At 39.5% G+C, this 21741-nt stretch overlaps 2 protein-coding genes across 2 annotated transcripts; one reads left to right on the top strand and one right to left on the bottom strand.

The window, feature by feature from the left end:
• Nucleotides 1-1610: 1610 nt before the first annotated feature.
• Nucleotides 1611-13047, bottom strand: LIAS (lipoic acid synthetase). Its single transcript, XM_062575463.1, has 11 exons — nt 12938-13047; nt 12430-12602; nt 11643-11736; nt 10822-10902; nt 10422-10578; nt 9438-9495; nt 7809-7937; nt 6308-6453; nt 4503-4573; nt 3635-3746; nt 1611-2713 (listed from the first exon to the last, which is right to left on the bottom strand). The coding sequence occupies exons 1-11, from the start codon at nt 13016-13018 to the stop codon at nt 2661-2663; spliced, it is 1155 nt and encodes a 384-aa protein (XP_062431447.1). The 5' UTR covers nt 13019-13047; the 3' UTR covers nt 1611-2660.
• Nucleotides 13048-13212: 165 nt separating this feature from the next.
• On the top strand, nt 13213-18680 carry RPL9 (ribosomal protein L9). The gene is made up of 8 exons (XM_062575460.1): nt 13213-13234; nt 13606-13652; nt 13735-13850; nt 14761-14856; nt 15245-15377; nt 16653-16733; nt 17231-17346; nt 18548-18680. The coding sequence occupies exons 2-7, from the start codon at nt 13607-13609 to the stop codon at nt 17335-17337; spliced, it is 579 nt and encodes a 192-aa protein (XP_062431444.1). The 5' UTR covers nt 13213-13234; nt 13606; the 3' UTR covers nt 17338-17346; nt 18548-18680.
• Nucleotides 18681-21741: the final 3061 nt, after the last annotated feature.

Here is a 21741-nt window from a genome sequence, read left to right as displayed (position 1 = left end):
TTCCTGGTTCTTGCTTTATATGAGCATGCATGGTGTCTTTAACATAGTTATGGAAAAACTGAACAAGCGATGGAAAAGATAGTTGTAAAGCAGTCCCCCCCCCCCCCCCCCACACACACACTAGGAAAGGACCTTGTCACAGGTCCTCAAAGATGCTTTAAAAATCCCCACACCTATGAAGTCAAAACATGACTGCTTTACATGGTTTACTACAGTTACTGTGAAGTTAGAAAAGTTTCTTATGAAACTTCTGTTAACTTGGTGCCTGCTACCAGACATGGTTGTGTAAAAGCATGAGATCATTTCTGAACCATCCAGGAACAATTTGTGCAATACTTCTAACATGAAATAACATCGGAATCATTTCCAGAAGCATTATGTCTCTTCTTGGAAAAAAAAAAAAAAGTCAAGGATAATTATTGTGCAATGTCCTCTTTTCACAATTTGGCAATAGCCATATTACTTAGAATCTCTCTTCCCATATTGCTGGTGTTAATATGCTTAAAGAGCATACAATTTTTCTACGGTAATATTCAGTTGAATCTGCTCCCCAGGCAAGTCAAAACTGTTATTTATAATAGGACCTCTAATAAAAGCTGGCAGCTGTTAAATGCACAGGTATCCTGGAGTTAGTGTTGCCCGCCGCCTGCGTTGTGGAGGGACTATTGAATTAATCTTCCTACTTTGAATGCTAAAGCAGTGGAAGGTTTTCACTAATGTAGTTCAGCTGAAGCAGGGCAGTTGTAGCTCAATGTTTGCCTTGTTGTTCCAGAACTAGTTGTCAGTTCACAACTGACAGTCACCATTGTCTCAGTCACCACTGAGACTTCTGTTTCTTAGTTCTGTTCTTTAGGACTCGGGTTTCTCTCCCCCTAATTTGTGCTTAATTAATTAGCACATTCCTTCTAGTGTAAGAGTAGTTGTAATTCTGTGGAAAAAGTATTATGAAGATAGAATAATTGGAAGGTGGCAGGGACTGCTGGAGAGAGTCTGGTCAAACCTCCTTGTGCAAGCAAAGTCAGCTATAGCACATTGCCCAAGCCATCCAGATGGCTTCTGAGCGTCTCTAAGGATGTATATGCCACAACCTCTTTGGGCAACCTGTTTCAGTATTCAGCCACCCTCAGTATAGAGGTGCTTTCATGTGTTCAATGTATATATAGAAAAATATGTATTTTGAGTATATAGAATACATACATTTCGTTAGGTGTCAGCTGTACATCACTAGCCTCTCTGGTGTAATTTGACTTTTGTTGTTCGTACATAACAAAATATATAGAAACAACTGTAGTATTAGCGTGCTCTTTCTAAATCTGTCCTCTAATCCCTTGCTGAGAGTGGTGGGTAATTTTTTACTCTGCTTTCTATAGACTCCAGTAACTTGCACAAATACTGCAGCTGACTATAGGACACCTGAATGGGAAGAGTTTGGAACCAGACAACACAGATTCCTGATGTTTCTCTTAAGACTTTGAGCAGGCTTAAGCTGCATTTTGATTAAGTTATCCAAGGTGTTCAAAGCAGACAACTATTAGGGAGGCATATTCTGAAGTAGCAAGAGTATGGTTCCTTGCTCCAATTGCTGGGAAGAGACACGCATTTAAAACTGCTAGCATACCATAAGCATGTTTTATTTCTGCTACAATTAAAAATATATATAATGGTTTTCACATTTCATCCTGCAATGCAATTCATTTCTCTGCTCGATTCATATTTAACAGCTAGACCAAGCCCCAGGGGGTAAGTAACCAGATCAAATGCGACCAACAAACCTTAGACTAGCTGTTAAATTTTCCTTTAACAGTAAGGCAATACCCATGAAACTAAAAGTACAGTACAGTATAGAGTATCAACAGTTCTGCATACCCCATTTTGAAGAAGCATGTATGCAACTCAGTGGGGTTTGCTATAGTCTTACACCCAAACTAGGGGTGGCTCTACTTACGCTATTATGGCAACTTTGATTTTCCATATGGTTTAAATTATGACACCTAAAAAAAATCAATTGGCTTTCCACAGACTAATCCTGCTCATCCTTTGACACCCAAGTACCTGAGAAGCATTAACTATCAGAATGGTTAGCTAGCTTTTTTCAGATACAGTTTAAGACACTGTCTCTTGAAGCATGCTAATAATGTTTTCTCTGGTGTGATTCAAGATAGCCTTAATAGGGGCTTTTGTCATATATACAATCTTTCTTTGATTCTCCCAAGTTTCCCAAATTTGTGTTACATAGTAATGGTAATGTATCAAGACATCAGTACTTCTCTAATTACTTATTATTAACATCTTAACAAGAATCTAATTGCAGCAATAGTGAGAGTAGTAAAAACCTTGTTTACTTGAACTTGTCTGGTATCTTCAGCTTGTACTTCTTCCACCTCTTTTGCTCTTAAAGAGTTTCATCAATACTTTTAAGTTCCATCTTCTCACTGGTTACTGAACACTAAAGTACTAGTAGTCCAACCAGCAGTTGTATCCTTGCCAGGAAGCATTAGGTAAATTAATTTGAAGTGTTTTTGTGAGAGAAAAGTTCTAGAAAGATAGTAAATTTATTCATGCATCCACCATCTGGTCTTCTGTATTTCTGGAACTGAGTTTATGGGCTGGAAAAAATGGATCCTTGGAAAGTAAACTTATTTAAAGCAGCCAGTTCTTTTTCAGATGGCTTTTGTCTTTCTTTTTTCTACTAAGTTCTTCAAGAAGAATTCACCTAATTTAAAAGGCAAAGAAGCACCAAAAGTGATTTTCAAGTATTTCAAATCAATATATTCTTACTGAAAATTGTATTCTGCAATTCAACTGTCCTTACCAGTATTCTACAATTCAATTCTGTATAATACTTCCACTATAGAGATGTAAAAACAAAAACCTTAACGTAACAAACCCTTTCATCCCTAAAGATCATGCTTTTCCTTGACTTTGCTTATGTTCAATCTTATGAAGTCACTCCAACAAAGATGAATTACTTCATAAAAGAAGGATTATTAATTATCAGCAACTTCTACTGAAACTTGCTCCACATTTTGCTTAAACTGTTTTTTTTAAATAGTCTGAAAGACAAGGTTTCCCAGCTGAGTCTTTTCTGCTCTCTTCTTATAAAAAAGCAGGATATTGGACCTACACAACAATCCCATTAAGATCAACTCTTACTTAATACATAGAGCTTTGTTATAAAAATTACTGCTGTAAATGAGTCTATTTCTATAGCACTATAAACAAATTCTTTCTAAAGCCACAAAAATCCACTACAAAAAAAAAAAAAAAAAAAAAAAAAAAAAGAAAGAAAAGAAAAGGCCACTACCAAACCCTGCAGTGTTCAAGAGGCAGGATGTAATGGAAAACCTGCAAATTGTGTTTCTTTTATATGAATCCTGCCTCAAGCAATAAGTATAGTACAAATAAGGTTTGGCAAGAATGAGCTTAAGTGACACAGTAATTGTACAAATACCAGCCACTGCCATTCTGATGCATTCAGATGACCTACAGAAGATAGTATGTATAAATAAAATAAAAACCAAAGGACCACTTTTGCCTTTGAGCTAATGTGAACTTTGTTACATATTACTTCACAGTTGCAACTTTATGTAAGAAAAATTACATCCTAATAATCTAATGCATTTCAGTAATTTACCTGCTTTGTAAGAGGAGCGCACTAAAGGCCCACTAGCTGTGTAATGGAATCCAAGATCATTTCCTACTTTTTCCCAGTACTTGAATTTTTCAGGAGTTATATATTCCTCAACCTGAATGAGAAGAATTACTTGTGATCAGCTAATAATGCAAAGGAAGTGGTACAGATAGAATGCAGTGACAAGAAATACAATTATTTCAAAACTTTACACTCTAAAACCTGCAGCAGACAAGTCACACAAATGCATTTTCTCTGCTTTTTTTTTTTTTTTTTTTTTTACCAGAAGCCTGCATTTAATTTGCTTTTCAAATACAGCTCAACAGTTCAGAATGTAGTATCTGGTTGTTGTTTCATCCTTTTCTTCACTGTTTTTTTGACTGGTCATTTTGAGCAATTGTCCAAGTTGGTTAAAAATACAGTAACCTTATCTCTCTGTGAAGCAAAATACCAGGACACAGACTCAAACAATTCTGGACAGATTACAGAAGAAAACCTGGAAAAATGAAAGTTTTCACAGCTGAACTGGTATCATTAAGGAAGAGCCTTTGAAACAGGGAAGGCAAGATGGTGTCAGCCGTTACACTTACACTGAAACTTGTTTGCCAGAACCATGCCTTAGCTTCAACTGCTTCCCCAGCTAGTAGCAAGTAGCAGTGAGAAGCTGGCAGAAGATGAAAGAGAGATAGCTGAGGTCATTTTTAGCAGAGAGCCCATAATGGATGAAGATCAGGTAAGATGAGGAAGAAAATCTCTCCCAGCATCCACTGTTATGGTAAGGACGCAAATTAAACCTCTTTTCAGAAAGGAGAAACTTTGCTGCAACAAGGTACAGCCCATAATGCTGCCTGTATACTAAAGGCATTTTTACCTTTAGGTGACGTTTTGTTGGCTGCATGTATTGTCCTAGGGTCAAACAATCTACATCGGCTTCACGCAATACTGTAAAAATAAAAATTTCTTGTTAGTGACAAAAGGATTGTAAGGAATTGTCGGCACATGAATAATGTCCTACTTACATTACAAGTCTGAACATGGGTTTCTCCACAGCACACTAGAGGAGCTACGTTGTGCTCTCCAGTAAACAGAATTTGTGATCTCCTTCAGCAGTAGCAATGTAAATTACCCAATTCTGAGCTCCATGCTGCTGCAAGGAGACCTAGCTATACCTGAGCTACCTAGTTTAAAGCTGGAAAGTATATTACTATGCTGCACTGCAGTCACTTGTCTCACTGCAGAGACGACATGCTCTTTTTATTTTATTGCTTTTTATTGTATCTTTAGGTCAGAGCCTTCATTTGATAAAATGTGGATGTATGCACATACGCTTGGCACTTTTCCACTGTTTTAAGTCTTGATGCTGTTACGTGCATAATTCTGAAGAGCTGTAAATCCAGGGGAAATTGCCAACATCTTTTGACAGTTTTATACACTTAAAGGTGTATGTTAATTTTTGTGCCTGCTGCACTTGTAAACTGTGGCTGCTAATATTTGAATATATACTAAAATCAGTATACAGCAAATGAGCTCACATAAAGTCTGTTTACAGAGGGAAATCCAGACACCTGATAGTCAGCTAGCCTGAAGAATTATATTCACAGCAGCTAGTGGGGTATTCTCAACAAAGGAATGGCTGAGGAATCAGATATGATTTTTTCCATACATTCTGGCCACTTGGGCTGGTTTTCCCCGAAGTAGAACAGGAGTGTTTTGATTGGAATGCTGCACTCACTGGCACCCTGAAGTCTGTTTAGACTGAGGGTTCTGTAAAGAAACTGGTTCAATACTAGCTCATGTACATATTCTTTAACTCTTGCCTGCAAGAGGGAAGGGGAACAAAATTAGAGTAACTGAATGAATGCAGTTGGTAAACTCTTGGCTCCAAACATCTGTGAAAGTGGCCTGAAAGCAAAAAGCACCAAATCTGAACTTTCATGCTGTCATGGCCAGGAAATGCCAGAGAGGCAGTGTGGAAGAGTCAGGAATGGTTAATTTTACTGCCCAGATTGTAGGGTAGCTATAGAAAAACTATGCTATACCAGGGCATTCTATCTAAGGGCTTATCAACAAAGAATAAAGTACCAGGTAGACATTCTTTCAACTGGATCTGGCAGAAAAATTATGGGAATTATGAATTTCTTCTTGAAAGCGCTTTCCATTCATTTACCACTGTGAAGTTTTTCCTCTCAAAAAAAACTCCCCACCAAACAAAATCCCACAAAGCAAATAAAATACCCACAAGAACATGCTACAGCTCAAGCAAAAGAACACTTGCTTTACATCTGTGCAGGTAAGCCAAAAATTATTTTTTTCCAGACATTACGGTCTGCCACCTCTAAAAAGAATAAGATAACTATTTCGCAAGCCCATTATTTAAGTATTGCAAAGTTATGAATATTAAAATAGTCACATGGAAACAGTTATAGCTCCCACTGAATCAACAGGAGCTTGATCAGCCTGTCAAATTGTTACTGAGAAATCTGAAAGCTGTAAGAACAGAATGTTTCAGAAATTCATTTTTTTCTTATCTGAACTTTTTCATACAGCTCAGAAAACATTTCCCCCACCAGCAAACTGATTTGACATACATCAATTTGTTGTATTTTGAGATGCTTACAGCTGTTTTCCAATAAAACAAAATTCACACGTGAACATACGTGAACAATACCAACTTACACTTCATCGTTGAATATACTTGCTCATCCGTCTCACCTAGCCCCAACATAATGGAGGTTTTAGAAATTATGCCAGGTTGGACTTCTTTCGCATGCTGCAGGACACGTACAGATTGCTCAAAGTTGGCTCGGGGATCACGCACCTTCCTTTTAGTATCGAACACAAGGGGGGGAAAAACACGTGAAGGGTGCACGGAAGCCAGCGGCGCTGGGACAGCCGCACGCTACCACTTTCCACCAAGTGACAGCCGCCACTTTACAACATGAGCTCTTCAGCTTCACACCAGCTGAAAACGCCCCCGCCCCGCCCCCCGGAGCCTTCACCGGCGGCGAGACGCGCCCCGCTCCGCCCCCGGGCGCCGCCGCCCCAGCGGCGCGGCGCGGCCCAGCCCGGCGCGGCCCAGCCCGGGCGGCGGCCGCTCCTCAGGGCCGCCCAGGGCGGCGCGGCGCGGCGCGGCGGCGGCGCCCTCTGCCGGCGGGCGGCGGGCGCGGCAGGCGCCGCCGCGCGCGAGGCACGCTGGGAGCCGCCCGGCACGCCGCCGCCGCCCCGCCATTTCGCCGCGGCACCGCACGGCGCGGGCTGCTCCGCGCCCCCCGCGGCCCTCCTCGGCCCGGCCCCCGCCTACACGTCAAAGCCTTTCCATTCTACCCAGTTTTCCCAATTAAACCCCGCATAGCCGGGGGCAGCAAGGAAGTGGTTGATGCGAGCAAAAGTTAACAGTCACGATGTGAACTGTCATGAGATGAAGCGAAAACAGAAAGGGGTGTAACGGGTTCAGGACGGGTTTGTAATCCCTTCCTTCATTTGCTTAAACCTCTCTTTCCCAAATTTGTCTCTTCAGCAAAAGCCCTAAACTTCTTCACGTTTCCAAGCGCTCACTGTTCAGTCTTGGACTCTGCCCTGCAACAGTGAGCGTTTTATAGCTGTGTCTGCAATGCAGAAAAATCTGCATTTTTCTCATGGCAGTAGTTTTAAGATGCTGAACAGGTCACACCCTTAAAATCAGAGAAAACCGAAATGCTGAAGACTGACATGAACATAGATTTTTAAAACATACAATATTTGGCTAAGCAAGCATATTTTCTTTCATCCAAAAGACAATCCAATTTATATATGAAATATTACTGTTTAAAAATGAAGTCTATTTCTCAAGTAGAATACCTTATAAAATGGATTAAACTACTCTCCATTAGAATACATGCAGAAGCCTCCTCTTAAGACAAATCAAAGATTTGAAAAGTACATAAAAATACTCAAGACAAATAGAGCTGGAGCATTTTTTTTTTCCAATTAGTGACTATTTGGTTATAAAATAAGAGAAGAACTACTACTGATAACATATTACCATCAACACCAGTTAGGAGAGGAATTTTGGGGACTGGCAGCTAAAGTGTTAGTGCAGATTTAAACAAATGGCTCTGACTATTCCTTTCACAAAATTCCTTTTAGAAAATTTCTTTTATTTATGTATTTCCTTCTATTTATACATATCTTCTCTTACCTCTGTAATTCTGGAACAGTTTCCACATTGTGGGCATATACATCTAGTCCCGACAATGCTACTTTCTCCACAGCTTTAAGGTCCCCTCGAAAATCAGGAGTTAGGCATTCTACTAGAATTTTAGAATTCCTGAAAAGCAAAAACTGAAAATGAAAACAACTATGGGATTTGTATCGCTGTTGCTAAAATCAAGTAGTACACAATATTGCTCCAGAATATCTATACTTAATCAAAGCTCAGCAAAAATAAATGTAATTTAATTATAAGATATGCAGAGGACAGTTAATTCAGGATACATGCATAAAACATATTTTCTGCAAATATTAATATTAGAATTAAAAAAAAACGTAATATATTTCCTTCCTGATTTTACTGACAGGAGCCAGAATAAAATGAAAGATAATAATAAAACCATTCTTACAGTGTGTCAAACAATCACATTTACTGCTTATATATAACTTTTCCTGTGTGTCTATGTTGCATGTTAATTTAGCAAGATTTTTAACATAATTTTAGTATGGTATGTTCTGAAATATAAAGCAGCTATATTCCTGTCTACTGGGAAAGGAATACTCTGCAGTATTGCCCAGGAATCTAATCCCGGTGTCCAGTAGCTAGATTTCAGCTCAGAATGGCAGATGGGGAAAACTGCATCTCTTCACAAGGACCTTCCACTGTGAGGCTTAAAATTCCACACTAGATAGAAAACTCACTAGAAAATGAGGTTATGGGAATTAAATGTGCAGGTAAAACAAACATGCTATCAGATGGCATGCAAGGTAGCAATATATAGAATGAACTGTGGAAAAAACACAAAGCATACTGATTGCTGCTGAAAGGAAAAAAAAAATCAAGCTTCCGTTGTAATGCAGTGACACTATTTTCTAAATCCACTGTGTTTGAACCCCAATCTTCAAGGGTAACATACCTCAAAAGTATGTGCTTACATGCTGGTAAACCAGATGTATGGTCAAAGTGCTAATCCAGTGCTTAGTTTTAAATGATCTTGGGCTAAATTGCATCCATGGATGCTAAAATGCACCCAAATTCAAAATACTTTTGGGGGCGTTATACCAGGAAGGATGAAAAACGGGAAAAAAGGAATGTAACTAAGCCCTATGAGGAACCGCTGCAAGAGCTGGGCCTCTTCAGCCTGAAGAAGAGAAGACTGAGGGGGAATCTGATCAATGTGTACAAGTACCTGAAGGGAGGGTGTCCAGGGGAGGGGGACAAACTCTTTTCAGTTGCCCCGTGTGACAGCACAAGAGGCAATGGGCAGAAATTGAAGCACAGGAAGTTCCACCTGACCGTGAGGGGGAATTTTTTCCCTGTGAGAGTGACGGAGCACTGGACCAGGCTGCCCAGAGAGGTTGTGGAGTCTCCTTCTCTGGAGATCTTCAAGGCCTGCCTGGATGCAACCTTGTCTAACGTGCTCTAGGTGACCCTGCTGAGCAGGGAGGTTGGACTAGATGATCTCCAGAGGTCCCTTCCAACCTTACTGATTCTATGAAAGGGCAGACTTTTGTACTTGCCTGGGCCTGGAGTAATCCAGTTAAAGCTAGTTTTGGCCTACATGCAGTACTATATTCTAAAGTTCTTAATACCAGCTTCATAACATTGATAATATACCTTTCTTTCAGATGAGAGACTGTCTTTGCAAAATGTTCTGCTCCACCATCCGGCATATCTAGAAGCAATTCATTTATTCAGTTAACTTTTTTATTCAAGAAACATGTTTACTACAGTGTAAAATTCAAATCCAAGCTAGCAATACAATTTTTAGTCAAAAGCTGAAACCCCAATCTTATCTTACCACTATGCCAAGGGTTTACAATAGATATTCTACCAAGACTTGTTCTGCGCCCAGGCTGAATATGATCATTTAAGGCAGACTTTGAACACTTGCTCTGAATTTATTTGTCTATGTGGCTTCACTACCAGTCCGAACACGGAATGAATTTATCTATTTATGTTTTTGATCTGAGAGTTAGTTTCTCAAAAATAGAAATATATCCAGTTAATCATTATTGTAAGCCACTTTGAAGCTACTAGACTTTTAGAATAAATATACTGAACAGTCGTTGCAACAGTTTTTCCCACCTATGTAGTATTACCACAGAGGAACCATTACAACGATAGAGAAAGGAAATTAAACTCTTTTGTTAAGTGTAGTCTGTTCCAGGTCTAGTTCTTGAAAGGACGTTCTGTAATGACATTACATATGAACAAGGGCTTTTTGCAGATCAACTAATAGAACATACCACATATGTATAACTTTTGCCAAAAGCAAGTTATAAAAATTTTCTTCAAGACCATTCAATCACAAAATCAGTCTAAGCTTTACTAAAAGAACACAAGCTTTTAGAAATATTTAATAAAATATTATAATGTAATAATTTGAGTCTTTCATAGCAGTGTAATTTCTGGTATATTTTAACAGATAGAGAATACTAAAAATAAATAAAACCCTCCCAAAGTTTCAGTACTGTCTACTCCTTTAAAATAGGGTATCTCGATAATCCCATTGAGTGAGGAATGTTTACTGAGGTCTATAGCTATTCCATGTAACACATGGGTGCTTACACCACAAGACATTAGTAACAACATACTAACCGTCTCTGTCCACAGATGTCAATACAACATAATCCAAGCCCCATTCAGCTATAGCTTTTGCTGTATTGTAAGGCTCCTCAGGATCTAGTGGAGGTGGATTTTTTGCTGTCTTTACTGAACAAAATCTGCAACCTCTAGTGCATGTGTCACCCATCAGCTGAAATAAGAAAGACATTCCTACCTTTATATTTTACACATCACTATTGTTTGGCTAAGAAATAGCTAATTATGCTAATCAGATAAAGCCCAATACCAGAGGAAAAAAAAAGGGAGGACAGTGATTCACTGTACATTTCATATAATAAACCTGGACAGCTACAGCAGAGATTGATGCATATCCAGATACATTACCAACAGCTCAGACATTTACAGAATACTTGAGAAGTGGTTAATGGCTTACCATAATAGTAGCTGTAGCTGTAGCATATTCACCACCTCCCCAGCATTCTCCAATGTTGGGACAACGTGCTTCCTCACATACCTAAAGTTAAAAGACATCATAGTACCATATTTCAACTGTAGCTTACAAACAGAACCCAGTTCCTTCTGTGATAAATGAGAAGATTAACAGAGTTACCTGTTATTACATAAAAAGTCAGTAATAAAGCTATGAATAAAATAATTATTTCCTGGCACCCATTCCTCTACCATCCTTTCCCTCTACTTTACAACTCCAAATACTCCTCAGTCAGATATCTGCCTTATTAATTAGCACTGATTATTTGTCATTAACATCGTAAATTAAATTTAAAAGATGATATTCACGAGGACTAGGATGCATCAAAGCACGATCTTTCCCCCCAAAAGAAGAAGAAAAATCCTATGCATATCTGCCACTTTTTTACCACTTGGGAGGTATATTTGATAAAACCCGTATGTTCCTAGAATGTCTTACCATGCAAAGGCTATATATAATTCTGGAATCATGTGTATATGATTCCTTTACAGGCAGTCATATATCAGTATCTTTGTATCTTTTTGAGAATGCAAGTAGTAAACTCTTATATTTAAATCACAGTAGGGAAAATATGAAGTTCTGTATAGGCTTTTTCCTCATTCTCTATACATAAAATTCACCCCAGGGAAAGGGATCAGCACTAGGCTTGGTTTCAGCCTTCAAGATAAGATATGATTTCTGATTGCCCTCCATAAAGAAATAATTCCAAACTATTAAAAGAATGCCTTATTTCTATAGAAAAACATTGTTGGTTCTAGATTTACCGTATGAAGATTTAAACTTCTCAAGGTATTCTTTAGTTTATTATAGTTCTTTCCCATGGGAATCTTTGTTTTCAGCCATGGAGGAAGTCGTAGCCTGAATAACATTAAGCAAGCATAAAGATTAATAAATTCTTTACATAGTAAGCTTCAATTAATTTCATGTAACTATTTTATCTACTATATGCTATATAATTACTTTTTGTTACAGATCTCAACTATGAAAGACTGCTTGAAAATATCAATGCAGTTCATAGTCATAATGGACTTTTCCATATTTATTATCATGGCAACATTCAAAAGTAGAAGCTTATTGTCATTATAAGGTTTAAAATTGTTTGCTGCTGGGATTTAACAGTGCCACAACAGGGGTAGCAGCAAGTAGTATTTCAGATAATGGCAGTATAAATTACAAAACTATTTCAAAGTCAGATCAAATAAAGAGTAGAAACATGCTTTGTTTTAACCATTTTTTAATTTAGTCTACAATAATTTGTTTTATTGTATTAATAATACTTGAACAAGATCCAAGTAGGATATACTCACCTATTGATGTATACTCATGATTTGATACTGGTCATGGCACAAGTACTCAAGTGAGAAAATACAACCACATCATCAAGTTTTGTTATATATTTTAAATTAACATTTTAAGTGTTTTTCCTTGAAAAAATATTAAATTGACAAACTAGTACGACAGAATAAAATACATTACACACATTATGTAGTTAATAATAAACATACAAGATACTGCACAGAAGCAACTACAGTTGTTTAAAATGACAATTACCTTTCTCCTTTCTGGCGCTTCAAACTGCCTTTATATTCAGCCCATGCATTCTTGTCGGACAAATCTCCAGATACAAAGTCTTTTAAGTCTGGTCCATTTTGCAGAAATTCTTTTTTTTCTTCTGGCAACGAACCTGATGTCCTATGCCGGTTACATACACGGCTCCCAGACACCTACAACAAGCAACGCTGTTATTTATTTAATTACAAACATATTCCTATTACATACTAAAGAACTGCTTGTCCTTTTGGTGATTCACCGTACGCTTTATGTATAGGTCTTTTCCCAAGTGCCTTTAATTAAACATATAATGCCCTTTTTAGTTCATCACTTAACACGTCCCCTTGCCCTCGCCCCCGGCGCTGCCGCCCCCGCGGGATCTGCGCCACCGGCCGCCCGGCCCCTCCGCCCCGCTCCCCTCGCCGCCGCCCGCAGCCGCGAGGGCCCCGCTGACAGCGACGCTCCCCGCCCGGCAGCGGCCCCGCCGCCGCCGCCGCCGCCCGCTCACCCGGCCCGGGGGCCCCAGCAGCAGCCGCCTGGCGGCGGTGGCGGCCACCGCGCAGCGGCGGCCCCGCGGCAACAGCGACATGGCGGCCCCGCGCCCCACTCAGCGCGCCCCGGCCCGGCCGATCGATCCTCTCAGCGCTCGGCTGCCCTGCCTCCCCAGGCAGCTCTCTCACATCAACCCTCAGCTACTCTCGCCTCTCGAACGGCTGTGTCGGCGTGATGACGCCAGCGCCCGGCGCCCGGCTACAAGTACGTGATGACGTAACGCGCTGCCCCTTTCCTCTCTGCGCGCTGCGAGGTGAGGTCGGGGGCCGTTGGGATCCGGACCCATCCGGCGCCGCCGGCGCCCGGGCGCCGCGCTGGGCCGCGGGCAGCCCCCCGGGGCGGCGCCGGGCCCCGCCGCGCCGCTCTGTCCCGAGCCCTGCGGGGGGAACCCCGGGGCGGCGCATTCCCCGCCCTCGTCTCCCCCCTCCCCCCGACACCGGCCGGCCCTGCGGAGCGGAGCGATGGGGCTCGGTGGGGCCGCGGCGGGGGTAGCGCTGTGGGGAGCAGGGCCCTGCGCCGCGGGGGCTTTTCAGCTGGGCGTTTCGCGTAGGGGGGGGCAGGGGAAGGGGCTGAAATGGGGTCTTCGTGGGACGGGCTGCAGCCTCTGCTACGTGTCTCTGGCAGGATGAAGACCATCCTCAGCAACCAGACCGTTGACATCCCCGAGCAAGGTAGGGCTGCCCGCGCGTTCGGGGGGCGCGCCGTGCTGCGGGCTGCCCGGCCGGCTCACTGCTGTTTGTCTTTGATTTCTAGTCAGTGTTTCGCTGAAAGGCCGGACGGTCATTGTAAAGGGCCCCAGAGGAACTCTGCGAAGGGATTTTAACCACATTAATGTGGAGCTGTCCCTCCTGGGAAAGAAACGCAAGAAGGTGAGTACTGTAGAGCTTGTTTCTCTGCTCAGAGAAGAAGCGTATTCTAACAACCAGCTAAAAAATTACTGGCAGCGTAGGAGCTTGAACCAAATTGTTCTGCTACAAGTAGATTGCTTGTTTTTTATTCGTTTATTAATATTTTGAAAACCTGGTGTCATGGAATATGGGGGCCTACTCAGGCTTGGTGATGCTAAGTATAAAAGTCTTTAAATAGTCTACACTATTTGGGGACAAACTGCTTGATTTTTTGTGCGTGTGTAATTACAATCTGCTAGTTATTGGGCTGTGATTTGCTTATTGTGTATTTTATAAATTGTCTGATGTTAAACAGGTGAAGTTAGTTTGGTATACTTAATTTCAGGAATTGAAAAGTTACATTGGGAGAGCAGAAACCTTCTAAGTGAATGGATAGCATTTGCATGGAGCCTAAAAGACTTAAAAGGAGGGGTGAGGGAGGTGGGTGAGTTCAGCCACCTATTTGAGTTAGTATGGTATGGTGCAGGAAGTGATTCCTTATCCTGTGTTTCATTAAAAAAAGTTGATAAATTATAGTCAGGAGACTTAATTTAGGAACAGTATGTTCAGTGTTTGGCATATCTGGCAGTTTATCTTTCAGCTTAAGGATGTCAAATGTTTTTTACTCTTAATATCCATCACAGTTTCTTTCAAGATTTGTTAGTAACTGGATGTGAAGAAAAATTATTTCTCATATCTGGGGGGGTAGGAATTAAGATTTAAGTGGGCCTTTAATAGTCTTTGAAATAAATAGAAAGGGCTTTGTGCTTTTGTTAGCAGGACTTCATAAATTTCATGAATTCTCAGTCTTAGGAAGGTTAAAGTTTTTATAACAAACTAACTTTGAAATGTGGCTGAAGTGTTTTTTTTTTTTTTTTTTTTTTTTTTTTAGCTACGAGTTGACAAATGGTGGGGTAACAGAAAGGAGCTGGCAACAGTTCGTACAATTTGCAGCCATGTGCAGAATATGATAAAAGGCGTTACACTGGTAAGTTTCCTATTTCAAAATAGTCAAAATAGTTAATATTTTCAAAATAGTTTCCTATTTTCAAAATAGTTTGCTGTTTTGCTACTGGCAATAACAGACAACCTCTTATTTAAGCAGGAGCTTTTCTAAGGTATACAAGATGTTATATATGTAGATTGCTTGTAGCTTGCCCCCAACTTGCTGTTGAATGTGTTTTGCAGGTGAAAAAGTATGAACTATAAATTCTGGATGTTGCTTGGGCTCACTGTTTTAGTATTGTTAAGTTCTAGTTCTCAGGAAAAAGTTCTAAGTATTACTTGATTCTTATTTTACCCCAAAAGTTTTATGCATCTACTTTGCATTTTGTATGTGTTCTAATTACGGTACCTAATAATTTGCTTAATTCCAGGGCTTTCGTTACAAGATGAGATCAGTGTATGCTCACTTCCCCATCAACGTAGTTATACAGGATAATGGCTCGCTTGTGGAAATCAGAAATTTCTTGGGAGAGAAGTACATTCGCAGAGTGCGCATGAGACCGGGTGAGTGTATCTGGGGACTTTGTGATCATAATCGTACACATACCACTGTTTAGATTTACAATAAATACTCGGTAATTTATTTTTAGTAATAAGACAGCTTAATGCTAGGTCTTGTAATATGAATTACAAGGAGCACAGGAGTTGCATCGTTGTTGGATCTTGTCAGTGCTGGTTGGTTGGTGAACTGGATGCATTCTGTTTTGTGTTTGTATCTTTTGCAAATGCTGTACATAGACTAGGCTCACCCTATATCACACTTGCGGTCTTTGAAGTGCTATTGTAATTTGATTTTGTGATCACATAGGAGCGTGTATGATAGACTTCAAAATCTTTATTCTTAGTCCTTTACACCTTATATATTTCTTGGAGTGTTAGCAAGATTTCTAGAGACTGGGAACTTGGACTTTGTTAAACATCTGGGTAGAGAGGTAAAACATGTCCTAAAATCACTGCTATCATAAGACTGTGTAGGGAGAATTTTTCCCATAATTTTTCTTCAATAATGTTATGCCTGGTGGAGGTATGGGTGAGCATATTTTGCAGGAAAGATGATGTTTTGGAGTGAATTTAGATGAAAGCATTGGACTTCTGTGAAAAAATTGGCAGATATGGTGCAGGGGTTTTTATGGGGGGGCTTTGATTTTGATTTGTAGTGAACTGCTATGAGTAAGTTTATTGGAATTGATTGTTGTAAATCAGCCATTTACTTGAAACACTTAGGTGTTTTATTTAATAAGTCTATATATATTAGATTCTGAGCTATAAAAAACTGATTTGGATTACTTTCAAGTGAAAGTTCGCATATAGAAGTTCTTGAATGTGGTAGTATTTACTCTATATGAATGTTCCCAGTGTTACTTAGTATAAACATGGTGCTTAGCATGTTGGAGGGCAAGTCTTTCTCACTGACTCTTGATGGTGGAGGAGGGGAGGATCCACTTTTGTCTTAATGAACATAAGAATGTGGAAAATGGCACCACCTAGCTGACAGAGGTGTGCTGGCAAAATCTCTGGTTTAAAGCTGATGTTGGTGATTAATGCTGTGATATAATAATATTTAAGTAGGAACATTAGTTGGTGTAAGGTGTGCTGAAACTGTAGGAGAGGAGAGTTCTGGAAGGAGTTTTGGGTAACCATTTTAATTAAATCATAGAAATATGGCCCAGATTAATACCATCTAGCTCCGTAAATTATGACAGGACGTGAATAGGGTTCTCTTAGTATAACTTCCATGTCTCCATCAGTGATGATGACTGTGCATTTTCCTTTCCCTAGGTGTTTCCTGTGCAGTATCTCAAGCCCAGAAAGATGAATTGATCCTTGAAGGGAATGACATTGAATTGGTCTCAAATTCAGGTTGGTGAGCTAGATATTTGGGAAGATTTAATGATGTGGTCAGTTCTATCTGAAGATAATCAGTTTTGCAAAATGTATCTTAGTCCCTTTTTCTTCATCCAGAGGTAAATGACAGGTCAAATGTATTTCTTCTGTTACTGTTTTTTGTCTAGCTTGTATAATTGATTTTCATAGTTTCTTTTGTTTTTTTTAATGCCGATGACTTTATAAGTCCACAGAACCTATTTTCCAGTCAGTATTGAAGGTCTTTGTGCCTTAACACTTTTCAACTTTTCAGTTGTGCAAGTATGCAGTAATAGACTGTTTATCCCTCAGGCTACCAAGATGAGTGCAGTGAACTGTGTTCTGTTTTCATTAAAACTGACTGGATTTCAAGGTGGCAATTCCCTCCCCCAAGTGACAGTTTCATTTGTCGTTTGAAATGTCGGAGCTGCTACCGGCTAGCAGTAGTCGTGGACCTTTTGCTTTGTGTACTAATGATCATACTTTCTCTGTAGCTGCCTTGATCCAGCAGGCCACTACAGTCAAGAACAAGGATATCAGAAAGTTCTTGGATGGTATCTATGTTTCCGAGAAAGGAACGGTGCAGCAGGCAGATGAGTGAAACCAATAGGTTGGTATTATCTTAAGCAGATTGGCATTATCTTGTTGCATTAATAGGCTATATTTGTCAGATATGTTCAGTTATTTCTCAAGGTGAAGGTGGCACCTTAGTTTGTATCTAAGTTTGATTACGAGTTATCTGGGAGCTGGGAACCATAGGAAAGTGAGACAGTGTGCTTGAGCAGCTATCATGTAGCGAAGATTGCTTGGCTTGGGGACTTGCCAAGGTTTGTCTGCTTTAACAGGGCTGTGGTTAAGCAGTTTGCCAACATGGATGCAGTTATGCTTGTATACGGTGTCTTTATATCCTTAAACTTAATTTCTGCTAGGGCGCTTGATCAGCAGCTTGTCATCTTTTACCAACTTTGTTTTATGGAGAAACATCTAACTCTAGTAAAGGGGTATATTCTGTACTGTGGCTGATAGTTGAAATTGTAGCAGAGAATTAAAAACCCAGGTGACTTAAGCTGATCTGAAAGACCAGTTTCCTCTTATTTATTTGCTGAGAAGACTTTTAGGTTGATACTCAGCTTTGCTGGATACTGACTCCATTTAAATAAGTGGATTGCACACAAGTCTTTTGTGTGATTTATGTGTAAATGCTTGTAAATGAAAGTCAATTTAACAATGACATAACTATTTAATAGTATGTAAGACATCTATAAATAAGGCTGAGTAGAGAGATTTTTTTGGATAAATTAAGAATTGTAACTGCTGAAAGAATTTGATACATTTCAGCCATATATGGCTGCATAGATGGTGCAGAATACTCAAGAAGGATGGGACAGTTTGAGCTGAACTGAAAATGAGTATTTGCCTTCTGAACTTCAATTTGAAACACGGTCCAAATGATGAGTTTCATAAAGTTGTTTTTTAACACCAGCCAGGTACAAAACATGCTCCAGGTACTGGAAAAAATTTAGTACTGCTCAGACTCCTTTGAGAGAAGGAAGAACAACTTTTTCCCTGTTTGTTAAACAATCTGGAGCCATTGTTTGCAAACATCTTTAAGTCAACTTGTCTGAATGAAGTTAAGAGTTCTTTGTAAACTATTAAGAATGTTTTTCTCTCTTTAGAAGTGAGACTAACAAAATTGAGTATTTTTGTCTTGCATTAAAATAGTCAGAAAAAGTGATTTGTCATATGACCACCAACTTTCAGTTTCACATTTGCAGTGCAAAATCCTTTATAAAATCTCTTTTTACTTACAGTTGTCTAGATCCTAAAACACATCACCATGAAAAAAACACCAGGAGACCACCTTATCAACAAATACTGGATCGGTGCATCTGATGTAAAAACTGAACAAGACCAGAGGTTTAATAAAATAAAATGTGTTTCATATCTTGGTCTCATTTTTTTTTAAGAACTAATAGTGATGATACGAATCTCTTCAAGACTTCTTTGGCTCTTGGAAAGCAGAATTTCACTGGGTAATACAGCATAATGTTAGTACTGTGCATGTGTGTGTTATTGTGTGCCTTACCTGTGCAATATATATATATATATATATATATTTTTTTTTTTTTTTACAAGTTTCTTGAACTTCTGGAATCTGAAGTCAATGTCTGTAGGGAAGTTGAGACTTATGATGATACAAACTAAAGTAGGTTAAAAACTAAATCAGGGAGCAGTAGAACTAAATTTCCAATATTGCACTTAAATGGACAGAGAGATGGACTAAGTCTGAAAATAGATCATTTTTAGCGATATTGTTGATGTAAGAAAACCAAGGACTCTACCTCTGAATTCAGATAGTGCTTATTGCTGAGTTTCAATGATAATGATTTGGGTTGTCTGGGAATTCCAGTTCTGTGAGATTTCTTGTTTGCTAATCTTAATGTAGCAACAAATTGTTGGGACTTCGTGCTGTTGCTTATTACATTCAAATTGTGAAAGAGATCAGGATGATGTAAAAACTCTTAACAGCAAGTTGCTAAAGCTTAATACTGAGGAAAGACTCTACATATGTGTAGCAAATTCAGGTTAACCCCCAAATCATGTGATTCTGCTTTCATTTCGTATGAACGTGCAGTACTAGTGTATGTGATTGTGGGAAGGTGTACTAACTTAGCAAACTTGAAAGTTGTGCACGGCCTTCTTCAGTTTTTAGAGATGTTTCTTGTGCTATCCAGATTGTAGCACTAAATTGCTGATATGGTCAACATGGAATCAAGAGTGAGTATTGTTACAGTTGTATTTCAGTTTCCCTATGATATACTTAAATTTGATTCCCTAGTTGCTCTGGATAATAATTAGTCTGTCTTTGGGTATTGAAGGGATATGTGCACTAATACATCTACTGTTCGCTGCACTAATAGTGTAACACGGCCAGTCTCTGATTAATTTACTAGTACTTACCTTTGAATTAATGAACCTTCCTCAATGATGACCAGTGGAGAGATGCTTGCATGCATTTTTGAAATGAGACTTAGGTTTGAGACAGATAATGGGAGTTTGGGGTTCAGCTGGTTGTGCAAGTGTTGTGTGGAGAATATTATGTGCAAAGTCTGTAGCTTGTGAGTGAGCTGTATGGTACAGAGCAGCTTTAAGTCTTTAATGACTGTATATGTCTCTGTATTAGTTGTACTCTATAAACAGCCAACAGTTAACACCTGGGAATGATGACTCTGCTCTGGATAGATAAGGAAGCTCCTTTCTTGATGGCATTGTTTCTGCACTCATTTTGAACTTGTGTTTTCTCGTTGAGTTCTATAGGTTCTTCTGAGTGGATGCTCAGCACTTTCTTGCACTTTGACAGCCATTACATGCTGTTCCCAAAGCTCCCGAAAGAAAAGTAATTCAAAAAACAGCGTTGTGATTCAAATGCATCTGGGAAAGTGGAGTGTGGTATATGAGTTCTTTTCAAAAGTACTGCAGTACAGACAAAGCGATGGCATTTATCTGTTCTGCTGTATGTAACTGTGGTTGCTTAGTCCTGTAATAGGACTCCATGTGGTCAAAGGCTAAGCTATATTGTCTGCTGGAAATGAGACTTAAATGTTAAGGGAAAAATAAGTAGCTATAGTAGCTACTCTGCTCAGGTCTATAATCTAGATAGAAAGTAAAACACCACAAGGCGGTGGAAACTCTGGTTCTCTTTTATGCAGGTATGTTGCTAGAACTGCTTCTTTCTCCAGAGATTAGTGATACATGCCTACCCAGTTACGACCCGGCTGTAAATTTTGTAGAATTGAAAAGGCTGGCCAAGGTGAATTTAAAATAATAGTTCATTCAAAGAATTGTATGCCCATAGCCTAGAGAGATGTTGGGCTTGTTTTGAAATTGCCAGAGTCAGACTAAGGGAAATCAGAGTTTGTTACCTGAAAACTAAAAATGATAGCAGGTTCATTTATTCTTTAAGTTCATTATACTTAGATGAGTGGCCTTTGCTTAATGCAGCTGTAGCTATTAGTATGAAATACAATCTAAAGGACAGGCAAATACAATATTAAAGTGGCTTTAAAGTTACTTTTGGCTCAAAAGTTTGATTCTTGTTAGTATTTCAATTTTAGATGTTATGAGAGAGCTGGGAAAGGAGTGAGTAGATTGAATAGAATCCAAGGAAGCTACACAGGACTTTCATATACCTTACTCTAGCATCCCTTATCCTGTTGTCTTTTATAGGCCATTGGATGAACTTATTTCTGTATTGAGATCAGAACTTTTGGCAGTCTTTTCAGTGAAGATGCTTAGAGTTGAAGGTAGTTCATCTTTTTCATAGTTTAATCATTGAAGCATATACCCTTGTTTTCTAAAGTGTTTAATCACTGATTGTAGTGCCTCAAATGTGCAAGGTCCCCCACCCCAGGCTTTTCTTTGCTAGATTCAATGTCCACCTGGCACTTGGGTTTTTCTCCTTACTAAGGGAATTTTATATTGTGCGTTAGTCTGTTAGTGTCTTTAAAGAATAGCGTTGAAATTAAAACACTAAGGTGAGGTTGAATTGAAGGAGCTTTGACAAGGTAAAGAGAATGATTGGGTGAAAGATGTAGTAAAAAAGCTCCAGCTTTTGATGGAGACCATTTGCCAGATTAAGATGTGCAAAGTTCAACTTTGGCATGTTGTCCTCTAAATTCAGGCAGTGATAGCACCACTGTCAGCTGGTTACAGCAATCTAAGCAATTGGGTGCTGGAAATAAGACTGTTACATGTAGTGTTTGCTCAGTCAACCGAAAAGGCAAATGATCTGCCCATTCCTGTGGCTGGGGGAGGAGGGCACTGGGAAATGGCCCTTGTCATCGTCTTCTAATTCAATAAATTACAATCCTGTTGCTTAAGTACATCCCTTTGTGATTCCCCTTCCCATTTAATGCAGTAGACCACCCATGTCCTGAAGGGTGTTTTTTGACGACTTTTAGTCACTACCAGTGAAGTATGCCTATTTATGCTCTGTTTTTTTCAC

Source organism: Rhea pennata, chromosome 4, assembly GCF_028389875.1.
Source record: "Rhea pennata isolate bPtePen1 chromosome 4, bPtePen1.pri, whole genome shotgun sequence".
In the NCBI taxonomy this organism is placed as follows: domain Eukaryota; kingdom Metazoa; phylum Chordata; class Aves; order Rheiformes; family Rheidae; genus Rhea; species Rhea pennata.
Note: the sequence above shows the minus strand (reverse complement) of the source record. Positions and strands in the feature narration are given on the sequence as shown.

Bases quoted from the DNA above. Each gene is read 5' to 3' on its own strand.
- LIAS (XM_062575463.1), bottom strand. From the start codon at position 13,018: ATGTCGCTGTTGCCGCGGGGCCGCCGCTGCGCGGTGGCCGCCACCGCC. The intron at 12,603-12,937 runs GTGAGCGGGCGG...TGCTTGTTGTAG, and splicing joins TGCTGGGGCCCCCGGGCCGG to GTGTCTGGGAGCCGTGTATG. The intron at 10,579-10,821 runs GTAAGCCATTAA...TTCTTATTTCAG, and splicing joins CAGCTACAGCTACTATTATG to CTGATGGGTGACACATGCAC.
- RPL9 (XM_062575460.1), top strand. From the start codon at position 13,607: ATGAAGACCATCCTCAGCAACCAGACCGTTGACATCCCCGAGCAAG. The intron at 13,653-13,734 runs GTAGGGCTGCCC...TTTGATTTCTAG, and splicing joins CGTTGACATCCCCGAGCAAG to TCAGTGTTTCGCTGAAAGGC. The intron at 15,378-16,652 runs GTGAGTGTATCT...TCCTTTCCCTAG, and splicing joins CAGAGTGCGCATGAGACCGG to GTGTTTCCTGTGCAGTATCT.